Source organism: Oreochromis aureus, linkage group 15 (genome assembly GCF_013358895.1).
Source record: "Oreochromis aureus strain Israel breed Guangdong linkage group 15, ZZ_aureus, whole genome shotgun sequence".
Taxonomy (NCBI): Eukaryota; Metazoa; Chordata; class Actinopteri; order Cichliformes; family Cichlidae; genus Oreochromis; species Oreochromis aureus.
The window spans coordinates 7,716,215-7,728,609 of NC_052956.1; the positions used below are offsets into that span (position 1 = coordinate 7,716,215).

At 40.0% G+C, this 12,395-nt stretch overlaps 1 protein-coding gene across 3 annotated transcripts in view; it reads right to left on the bottom strand.

The window, feature by feature from the left end:
* Window positions 1–12,395, bottom strand: part of itsn2a (intersectin 2a) — a 49,036-nt gene that overhangs the window by 26,515 nt on the left and 10,126 nt on the right. For all 3 annotated transcript variants that reach the window (XM_031726220.2, XM_039599342.1, XM_039599343.1), the window contains exons 3-6: window positions 2,315–2,407; window positions 2,145–2,208; window positions 1,488–1,663; window positions 1,180–1,395 (exon numbers count right to left, since the gene is read on the bottom strand). In XM_031726220.2, the coding sequence (XP_031582080.1) occupies window positions 1,180–1,395; window positions 1,488–1,663; window positions 2,145–2,208; window positions 2,315–2,407 (549 nt within the window). The remainder of the gene's footprint in view (window positions 1–1,179; window positions 1,396–1,487; window positions 1,664–2,144; window positions 2,209–2,314; window positions 2,408–12,395) is intronic.

The following is a 12,395-nucleotide window of genomic DNA, read 5'->3' on the forward strand; positions in this document are numbered from 1 at the left end:
ACTGCATTACTGCACCACTGAAGCTCAGGACATGATTAACTGACCCTTAGACATAAAATATTAACAAATTATATGAAAAATCCTGTATGCACCCTGCTCCATACTGTTCAACAAAAATCTCATCTCCCTGTAAAGCTGCTAAAAAAGCATGAGCACAGAAGTTGCAAATTTCAGCTTTACCAAAAGACAAATCTGCTTTTTTCATATCACACACATCCAAGTCATGTTACTGAATTACGCCAAACATTTATGTTAGGTAAACTGGGGTTAGTCGATTAGCTGACAGGTGATTTTTGGTTTATTTATTTATTTTTACTTTGCAGAGAGCTGGTTCTGGTGAATCATTGTAAACGTTTTTGGTGGTGAAGATGGTGGCGATACTTAAAGTTTTGCAAATAGAAAAAGTATGTGTTTCAAAGTTGGAAAATATTTGGAAATATGATGAGGCTAACATAACTGAAACAATCTGATCATTTAAATGGATGCTACTTATTGGAGCCATACTGATATATGAGTTTTAAGACGATATCTAGCCATATAAAAAGCAGATAATTCGATATAATTGTTTTTTTTAATTTTAACAAGTTTTTAAATCAATTTTTGGCAAAATCACTGTTATTCTTCAACATAGTCTAAATTATCTTAGGTCAACTGTCAAAGCTCTTCTTTGGACGACGGCTGTCTTTTGTTCAATTCATAATCTGTTTATGACAGGCTGCGAGTAACAAAGTGCATAAAGAGTCAGGCTCTAATTTTTTTGGTACTTTGTTTTATTTTTGTGACATGTAAAATCTTCCTACTATACTGGTTTGTTATTCAGCTTTTTGCTGAGTGTCATTTCTAAAGGAATTTATAATATCGGTTTAAGCTAGCAGTAAGTGCAATCAGGTCATGGGACCTTGTTATGCAATGTGCAAAGTTATGAGCAGATTACAACTGCAGTGGCTTTATTTGCTTGTGAACAAGATAACATTGATGTGTGCCACTGAAATATCCTTGTTAAGTAAAATGAAATGAAATGGCTCTGGAGCATGACTCAATATCTTCAGCCTATGTTCACTTTTAGGCCCATTGCTGGAGCTAATGCGTTGATGAAATTTCCCCTTGTGGGACTAATAAAGGTATATCATATCATTATCCATTTTGTTTTGCCCAGAATGGTTCTACTGCAGAACCAACCTGCGTTGTTAGGAACAAGTGGTGGGGTGAGGAGGGTGCCGTTGTGGAGCCCAGAGTTTCCAAGTGGGGCGATAAGTGGCAGAGTCACAGGCGTTGGCATCAGGGGTTGCATTGAGGGCATGGGGGGGTTAACTGGGATGGGTGTGAGGATGGGCATGGCTGACATAGCTGACATGGATGACAGACCAATTGACAGGTTTGGCATAGAACCCATTCCTATATGGAGGAAACACACAAAAAAAATCAATCATTTTGTAATTTTTTCAAATGCATAATTATCTCATTTTGGAGAAAAAAAATGCTTGTACCAAATCGTGCTGAGGAAGCAATGGTTGAACCGCAATTGGAAGCAGGAGGCTGCTTCATGACGACTGGCAAGGCGGAGGGCAAGTTGCGTCCTTGAAGTTTAAGTTTAATGAGCTTCATAGCAATGGAAAACTCCAGTTTGTCCATTTTCCCATCACTGTCCATGTCGGCTAAGTTCCTAAAGGAGGGGAAGAAGAAAATCTGGAGTATATAATGAGCCGTGTGTAGCAAAGTGTACAGTCCTATTTTTCTTTCCCTCTTTATTGAAACAATAGAAAAAAAATCACTGGGGACAAGGTTGTGGTGGGATTGAATTCCAGTCTCATTTTACACACACACACACACACACACACACACACACACGCACGCACACACACGCACGCACACACACGCACGCACACACACACACGCACGCACACACACGCACGCACACAGAAAGCGTGTTCTAATTACAGGACGCCCCCGCCCTCTCTTCACTCACATAGTTTACTAGGTGTGGCAGGCTGTGAAGGAAATAAATGCTCAACAGGAAGCTGAACGCAAGCCAGTGTAACAAACTCCCTCTGACCAAAAGCAAATCTTGGACCTACTGACCCACTTGCTCCTGCTCAGCATTGAGTTGTGACAAGGACTTTGCCAAGCTGTCAGTCGGTGCTTACCAAATCTCAGCCAGGACAGAAGCAGGCAGGCCAGACTGCAGGAAGAATTTTCTTGCTTGTTCTCCTGCAGGTAAACAAAAAAAACATATGCAGCTCACTTACTGCTAATGACACTACCTCCTGTTAAACAGAAGCAAGTTTGTGGTCTGTTTCTTATGAGAACAGCCTACCTGAGATGTAACCGAGGACGGGGGAGAGGGTCTCAAACTGTTTGTCATGTTTCGCCCTCTCCTCTGGAGTAACGGCCCACACACTGGCTCCACCTGGACAAAACCGAGACACAGTTGTGATATTTTAAATTCTAAACAAAAAGTGACATTAATGTTGTTGATGTGAGTCCAGTTAGAAAAAAATATAAGTGCTAGTAATAACAGGAAGTACACTGTGAGTTCACAACCCTTTTTTGGGTCTTGGCTCTTTAATAATAATCTGAGTCCGCTTATAACCCCTCTGCACAGGATGCATAACAGCATGCCAGGTTTGAATGGCAAACTTAAAGAGTCATCTAAATTACTGGTTGCTGTACATTATATATATATTTTGTAAAGATCTGAAGAAGTAAAATTATTTGAAAGGAAAATAGAAAAATAAAATGTGTTGGGCACCATCTAAATGATCAGTTACAAATGTTGTTAGCATGGAGCTGCTTGAAAATCTTGTAATCCAATTTGTGGCATCTAATATAGACAACAAATACACCTTCTATATAAAAGTACAAGTAAACCAGAAGGGCACTATACCTCAGTATGAAAGAAAGTCACCCAGATCCTCACATAAAATCGATGAATTCTTATTTTGCCTATACGTCACCGCTTCATTAAACACTATTAAATCTGGACAAGTAGTTAGATAAACCTGCGGTCCTACAAATGCACAATATCAAGTGATGCATTCATGCGGTATGCTTGGTATCGCCCCCAGAACTTGGAAATAATCTGTAAGGAAGAAAAATGAACCTAAAAAGAAGAAAGCTCTACAAATTTAAGCCATTATGGGAGGGGAGTGATCCACCCGTCTCCACAAACAAATTCAAACACATTTAAAGTCAGCGATGGATCCCCGGGCAGATGCTTTAATACGAAATTCAGCTTAGTCTTTTTTTCCTCTACCACACCATACAAAATGTGTGCATAATTTCCAATCCAAATGAGATTTTCAGCTGAGATGAAAACTCTCTTAAGCAGCTCACGATGATGATGATTAATGTATAAAAATGTCCAGTCAGCTTTTTATCCCCCCAGCTGCACTCTTGCATATCTCAAGGTAAGTTCAGGGTTGGCCATGAATTAAAGATGAAGTCTGATGTGCTGTGTGACGGATACGAAACTCAAGTCTTCCTCAATTTCACGGAACGACTTTTAACGGCGGGGGAGTGAAAGATTATATTCAAGGACAATAATCAATTCATCATTAAGGAAGAGCATGAATCCATCAAACCATCACACAATCGGGACATATTTTACGCCTTCTCTCAAACTACTTTCACAGAACTTGGAAGCTTTGAAGACATTTTGTGGCAAAGAACTGACGGTATGCACAGACGGCTCTCCCCTCATGGCAGCAACTGAACAACAGATGAAGATAAGGAGACAATGACAGATAATAAGCCTTGCAGCGCATACAGAAGGAGAGGGATGTATAAAAGAAGTGACGCTAGGCTAATGCAGCAAATCTACAAACAGGTTGGTATGGGAAACCGACACAAACACGACTCAACTGGGACAAACAACAAACTTTTTCGTGTTCTTTTTTAAGCTCGCTTCCTGACAAGCTCATCACTCTCTGCTCGACAGATGCGCTTCCTTTATGCTGACAGCTGTTACCATATTGATCACGGTGGTACAGACATAAAGGAAAATGTGCACCAAGATTTCACAAATAAATAAATAAATAAATAAATAAATACATAAAGTGGGATCTAGTTTGGGAACGAAGGCAACATTAACTTGCAGTAAGGATCACGATCAAACCCGTTTTCTCACTTTTATAATAAAAATAGCTCAAACCAGAAAACGCTAGAGTCTCAAAGATATCAATCAACTTCTCATTATTATATTAAATATAATAATATTATATTATTATAGTAAAAGGAGAGAAATATTGAAAGACCCCTTTAATTCTAATGACTCTAGTATTATATGATATTCAAACAGACAAAAACTGTCTTTTCAGAACAGTAGCCGTAATATTAGTATAAAAAAAGGTCTTTTGAGCGATTACGGGATCCTGTCTTCAGAGACATGGCTTCCAGGCTCTAATTTATTCAAGTGCTTCAGGAAATACCACCCTGCCCATGATGGAGCTTCCACCCTAACTCTAACCCAAACAATCCACTGCCCTTTGCTTAACATACTTCACATACAGAAGAATGACACAATGGAGTGTAGAGCTTCAGTAACAGCACGCTACGTAGCCAGAAAATGAAAGTAGAGCAACTTTAGAGTTAAAAGCAAGAAGATCCAATTTCTTTTTCTAAATGTGGGAGCAGATACAATCAAACACTGATAATGGTTTGTTTGCTTGTTAGGAAATATTCTAGCCAAACCCCTGATATGGTTTCAGTGTCTAAACAAACCGCCCGAAACCACCACCAGCAGCACCTGTTAAGGTGTACGCTTTTCCCCCCCGATAAAAGCCAATGTTAGCAGCTCACAGCGGCCGACCCACTTTTTGCCACCGTCAGCAAAATGCTGCCATGAAAAGGAGAAAGTAATTAATCTCTCACAGAGATGTGAGTATTCTTCACATTGTCTCATTGGCTGTGAGAGCCCCAATTTGAAGCTATTGTAGGTAAGAAAAGGAAGGCGATATTTAGCACAGCGCCACTGGGACATGTAGCTCGCATGGCCACATCCACAGGCCTGTCAGTCGATTCAGTCTGTGTGTCAGTGAGGGCTGAATGCTATGTGAGTAAGTGGGGCACTGCAAAGCTTCTTACACAGCCATGACAGAATCCATAGGGGTCTTCTGTGGCTTGATACTTATAGTGGAAACATGTGGCTACTCGGTATGACTCCTGATAAAAAGATGGCATAGTTATGAATTACTAGTATACATAACCTGACACTGAGGACTACAGGGTTCCACACTCTTGATACATATTCACAATATTTGCAAATTTCAGGCACTTGTTATGAAATGTGGATTGAGTATGAAAGGATTTTACACTAATTTGATTGAATATGATTTATGTTTTTAATAAGGCCGTACAGTACTGAGTCACCCTCATTTCTTTATATTTTATTAGGGAAATGGGAAATATGTGCAGTAGTTTCGTTACGTAAGGCACAGACAATTCTAACATGGCACGCTTAGGCTGTCAAGGTTCTATTCAATTCAATTCAATTTTATTTATATAGCGCCAAATCACAACAAAAGTCGCCTCAAGGCGCTTTATATTGTACAGTAGATTGCACAATAATAAATACAGAGAAAAACCCAACAATCATATGACCCCCTATGAGCAAGCACTTTGGCGACAGTGGGAAGGAAAAACTCCCTTTTAACAGGAAGAAACCTCCGGCAGAACCAGGCTCAGGGAGGGGCGGGGCCATCTGCTGCGACCAGTTGGGGTCATTTTGACCCAGCATCTTCTTTTTCTTGTGTTTTTGTATTATTCTGTATTATGGTTTAGGTTCTGATTCCTTAGTTGTGCTGTTCTGATTATTATTATTATTATTATTATCCTTGCGTTAGTGTAGGTTTAGTTCAGTGTCTAGTCTGCGCCTGCTGTGTTTCCTGTGTTACTTTGAAAGTCCGTGTCTCATGTCAGTGTGTCTAGTTTTGCTTCCTTTGTCTCGTTTTGTCTGATTTCTCCCAGCTGTGTTTCCCTCCTGTCTCCCATTTCCTGATTACTCCAGTGTGTATTTAAGCCCTGTGTTTTCGTTGCCCTGTGTCACCTCGTTAATGTACGTTCACACCATCATACCTGGCTTTGTGTTGTGTCTGCCTGTTAAGCCTTGTTGTGGTTCCGAGCCTATTTAGTTTTCTGTTCTTTTGCTGTCCAGCAATAAAAGCTGCACTCTCAGTTTAATTTTGCTGTCTTGAGTCCTGCACTTTGGTCCTCCACGCCTGCCTGCTGCACACAGATCATGACATAGGCAAGCTTTCGTGCAACATTTTTAAGTAATTTTCAAGAGGAGTTCTCTGGGACTTTACAAAGCACTTTTGTTGGTGTTGGCTGCCTTTTGTTCATTTCTCTATCACAATTAGTCCACACTGCTTCATGTTGAGGTCCGGGCTCAAACTATGACTGAGCCTTCACCAGGTTTTACAGAAGGCTGCAGACATTCACTGTTTTACCGCTGTCCTGACCTCCTCTGCACATACTGACAAAAATTCGAAGCAAAAATCCTAATTTGGAGTCATCACTCCATCAGACCTGCTGACACTGATTTTCCAATGCAGTCTAGTTCTTGTGTAATTTGGCATACTTGAGCCTTTTCTCTCTGTTTCGCTTCCTTAAGAAAGTTTTCTTGACAGCCACCCTTCCACTGAGACCAGTGAGGCTTGAGTGAACAGTACATGGATCAACAGAAGAGTCAGACACATCTCTCGGGTCAAGTCTTTGCTGGATTTTCCCCCCAATTTATCAAGAACATTTATCAAGAAAATAACTTTTAGATGCTTTTTGTCTGCGGTAGTTTTATAGGCCTACAAATGCACACCATGCTGACATATGCCAGGTTTTCAGCTAACACCTATTTGGGAATCACTTTGTTGGTGCAGAAATACTATTTTATGCCTGTCACTGTGTCATCTCTGACATTTTTCATAGATTCAACTAAAGTCTGTAATGTGTAGACACAACACTTGTTCATAACTTTAATTAGGGGCCTTTTTTGTGATTGAATGATTCATAGGTCAGTTTTAAGCAGGTACTCAAGTACAAGAACTGGACTGAAAAAGAGACAAAAAGCAGTCAATGTAAAAATAAAACATTTAAAAACCTTCAGAAAGCCTCCAGAGCATTTTAAAAAATTACAATAAAGTCTGGCTCCTTGGAAGCAAAATATAAAGAACAGAGGGGTTGCTCAGTGTTGTGTACTGCCATGACTGAGTCAGCGTGAATCAGTGTGAGTCAGTGTACTGTGTTGTCTTCTATACCTGCTAGTAGCAGGTAACAGCAGGTATTTCGTGTTGTCATTAAATCAAGAAAGTACCCTTTTTGAAAGTCAGTGTATTCTTCACCTTCAGACATTATTGGGACCAAACATAGAAAAAACAAATCACGTCCTGAACTCTTACGGATCAGGATCCACAGCAACATCATCTACAGACTTTATTAGACCAACAGTACCACGGCTCACCTACTCAGCAGTCTTTACCTTGTGTGCTTTCACTTCCCTTTGTCAGCCTGTGTGCCGTTGTCTAGGTGGCTGCTAAATCCTAAGGAGACGCTCGAGTCAATACCCCAAACACCCAGCTCTGGTACTCCGAGGGAAACTACATCACTGCTTTTACAATTATTTACATATCAAACACCTCACCCGGCGAGGACAAGTTGATGGTTCAGATAACTGCATTGGATCAACAGTCTCTGCAATGCTTCGGTGTACGCACAAACACACACTTCTCCTCTATGACTGTTGCATAAAATTCACCTGTTTTTAAAATTCACTGACTAACGACTGTGCAAATGCCTCATTGCAGGCTCACTGTGTTAATGAGAGTGTAATAGCGCAAATAGCTCTGCCTCCCATATAGTATGTTCCCTCGGAGGAGCTCATCATTTACCGATTACATGTTTCTTGAGTCTCCCCTCCGTGCCACTCAACTGGATGGGATTAAAGCGCAGAGAGAGGGTAGTTGTGCGTTTTGGTGCTCTGTTAGACTGAAAAATTAGGTGCGTAGATAAGACGCACACGCAGACACACACATTCCCTCTTAGGGGTTTTCCACAGAGGGCTTTGAGGAGCAGTAACTATGTTCTGCGATCAAAGGATGAAGACAAAACACACAAACACACACACACAAACACTACTGAGAACTGTGGTTCACAGAAAGGGCAAAAACGCTGAATCACCTTCAACTCGGAACAATAACAAAGACAGACACAGAGAAAGCAGCTAGATAGACTTTCTTGTAAGTTTGAATGTGCTCTTGAGCGATAGTTTTCTAGAGCTGAAGGTCTTTTAAAGTTTTCTTTGCATTCCACTGCTTTTTCACTTCTTCAATCCAGTCCTGTGAAAACATTTTCACAGGAATGTTTTGTTTTTACTTGTTTTTTTTTAATTTGTTGTTTGCCACCTAACACTGATGTATGAACCATTGAATCACAAAAAATGGCCCCTAACTCAAGAGATGGACTAGTGTTGTGTCTACACATAATAGCCAACCTAAAACTATCTAGATGAACAGCATCTAAAAGTCATGTCCTTAAGAAATAGGAAACAAACCAGCAAAGACCTGACACAGGACCTGAGAGATACATCACCCCCTTCAGCTGATCCATCTACAGTTCACTGAAGAAGGGTGGCTGTCAAGACTTCAAGATTCTTATGGAAGGATAACAGAGAGGAATGGGTATGAGGCTGAGGGATGCCAAAATATACAAGAACTGGACTCTGGAGTGATGAGTCTGAGAGAATCAAGAAAGGTAGAACATGGATTGTTTACATTAGGGCTGCAACAATTCATTGAGTATTTCGAATAATTCGATTGACACAAATTCTCAGCTTCAACATTTTGTTTAATGAACAGTGGAAGATGACCTTTAAAAACTTTACTGGGAAAAAGTCAGCACCCATCAACAAACTCTGACTAGAGAAAAAAAAACCCCAAAGAGGCAACTGTGTAGCTGCTCCATCCGCTGTCATGTGTTTTCCACAGTGAAAAATCTGCAGTAATCCTCCAGAAGTTGTATTAAAATATGCAGATGAACTGTTAACTTGGTCTGACACCATGTTTAAATTATAAAGCTTGCTTAAGGCTGACGGCAGCCGTCCTTTTTCACATGGACTCGAACAGGGGTGAGTCTAAAGGGGGGCATGGTGTGCACTACACCATATTTATTTAAGGTTTTTATAACATTTTTAAGACTGAACGTGAATTTCTATAAAATACTCTCTCAATTAAATTGTGTTAATATTTAAAAATATAAAATTTAAAGCTTTTTTCACAGGCCAATAAAAATGTCCATGGGCCAGTAAAACTCTGAGCCACTGACCTGAGGGATTTTAAGTTGGACACTGAATTATTGTTAATATTAATTAACGTCTACACCATCCTAACCTCGTGTTTTCAGCAGCACACTTTCCATCAAAGCACACGGCCAACTTCAGAATACTGATATGTTCGCCTCTCTTCACTACAGCCACCACATTCTCCTTTAAAGGCTTACAAGCACTAGGGATGGGTACCGGTATCCGGTGCCATAATGGCATCGGTTCTGACGTAAACGGTAGTAACCAGACCGAAAAGCATCGCACATTTCGGTGCTTTTTTTTTTCTTGAGATGTCATACATTTTCGATTCTAGCCAATCATTTTACCTTTCCAAGGATAGTAGGCGGGCCCAGGTACGTACGTTCTTTTAGAGCAGAGCTACAGATTAAAAATGCCCAAGGCGAAGCGGTCAAAGTCTGGCTGTACTTCACAGCAAAAGATGCAAACTCAGCAGCCTGCAACAAGTGCTTTGAGGTGATACTGTGCAAAGGAGGTAACACCTCGAATCTGATGAAACACCTGGCGACGCATAGCGTTTTTTTAAAAGCTGAGAAATGCACCGTATTTGATAGCTTGCTGCAAGACCTCACACCATGCACATCTACTGCGGATGTGGTGCCTGTTATCGGACCCGGAGTTAGCAACATCCCCCAAGAACCCGAAGAGTAGACTTCTGGCCCCTAGCCCTGCCATTGTAGCAGAAATGATGACGGATGATGATGGCAGCGGCAGCCGTTCTTCTCTGGGTGAGTAGCTTAATGTTGTTCGTGTGTAATTTACGTTGAGTAGGCTAACCACGTTATTAAATTAATGCACGTAAGGTGAACTAGCAAACACCGTCGTAGTTACATGCGGCTGTCTTCTTGTTTGATAGAGTGATACCATACATGCCCTATAGCCGCAGAAAAGGCTAACATTGTTATCTTTTTACAAAAAAAACAGCTAAACATGAGAGGTTTTAGGACAAAGTTTGTGTTTTCCATTGTTTAAGCACCGGTTCCAACCAAAGGACGTATGTTGTATCAACAGAAAAGGCTAACTTGGTTATCATTTTGCAGAAAAACAAGAGACTGCTAAAAATAAAAACATAAGAGGTTTTTGGACAAAGTTTGGGTTCTCCATTCTTTAAGCACCGGTACGAGCACCATTTAAGCACCGGCACCATTTCAAAAGTACCGGTTTGGCAGCGGTATCGGATAAAACCTAAACGATACCCATCCCTAACAAGCACAAAGTCGCTCATTCACTTGAACACTTAAACATGCAGAAACACACGTACAAAAACTCATAAAGCTTTCCAAGCAGTCAAAGTAAAGATTAACTTTTTTGACTTAGTTTTGATTGCACATTTATTTTATTTGACTTTACTTGAGAGTATTTATACATTTTTGCATTTAAGAAAATGTTTTCCTAAAAAAGAAATTTTCATATGGCACAAAGGGTTTGTTTTTTGTTTTGTTTTTTGACAGATGAAACAAAAAACACTCACATTTCTAAAATGAAAACCAATGATCAGGATATTTTAAAAGACCTGTATTTTTTCTGCTTTGAATATTTACTATTGCTCAATAATAAGACAAAAGTATTTCTTATCCGATTACTCGACTAATCAATGGAATAATCGATAGATTAATTGATTACTAAAATAAATGATAGCTGCAGCCCTACTTTACAGCCATCTGTAAAACACGGTGGAGGCTCCATTATGGTTTCGGGCTGCATCTGCATCTGTTGCGAGTGTCGTGTGCTGAGTTTGAGGTCACATCATGTGGAGCGCACCACAGTATTTGTGGCAGTCCTGATGCATGCTCAATCATCAAAAAGTTGATTCTGTTCATGTGAAGTAGTGTTTTCAAAGGGAGAAACAGTTTGTCACTCATCCAAGTCACTTCTTCAGTCTCAGCTGACTGCAGGTTTTCCCAACCTTACAAAGAGTACATTTGCTGTGAGGTCAGTTTCTTAATCATTAATATACAAATTGTCATGACCACTGATCATTGATCAATGGCCATGAGTACCATTCACCATGTTAATGAATATACAGGATACCTGCTGCTGCTGATATCTTGGGATGAGAAATCAAACAGAGATTATGAAACTATTTTACTATCTTTTAATTCAGTCACACTTATTTTGAAAGAAACATTTTACAATTATATTATTTTTTTTTTAAAAAAGCATTTCCTGATGTGAGATATTTTTTGTTCAGGAGAACACTGCAGCGGCTTCGTGCGCCTTAATGGCGAGCATAAATAGAAGTGACTGTGTCACGATACTGCGGCGGCCAGAGATGGGCAGTAACGCGTTACTTGTAACGCGTTACTGTAATCTGATTACTTTTTTCAAGTAACGAGTAATGTAAGGGATTACTATTGCAAAAACGGTAATTAGATTACCGTTACTTTCACGTGGAACGCTGCGTTACTGCGTTACTAAAACCGTGATTTTTGCGAGAACGTCTCATGACAGTGACGTGGCGAGTGCGACGTTCGTGACAACAGCTGTCTGCAGATCATAATATATCGAGTGCGGGACAGAGTGTAGCATGCAGCGTTTAAAGCGTGGAAGTACTGACCTTATTTTGAGTTTGATTCCATAAAAGTGACAAAAACATTAGTGTCCGTTGTGCGTGGAAGAAAACTTCTTTTACAGCGAAAAAAACCCTAAACTTCCAAGCAAGCACCGAGTGTACTACGACGTAATGTGAAATTCACAGAGAAACTCATGGATTCTTCCACTGACCGCTGCGGCACACCTGCACCAGGGTAAACCTCCTCCGCCTACCCCAGTCCTGCTTTACAGGTGAAAATAGAGCAACAGGACCGCTAGTCTTTGATTTTATTTATTTTCTGCTGTGTTTTACTTGCATCTATTTGAAAGAGTGAGTGTAAACACAAAAAATATTTTATTTTATGTGCTGGAATGTGCAGAAAATAGGTTTAAATGTTAAACAAATTTCTTCCAGTCAGAGAATGTTGCATATAATTTAATTTTTGCTTGATGCATAAAGTTAAAAGATTAAAACTAATAAAACAAGTTTTAAAAAGAGACTTTTCCATTTGATTACATTTTGTATGATGAATTA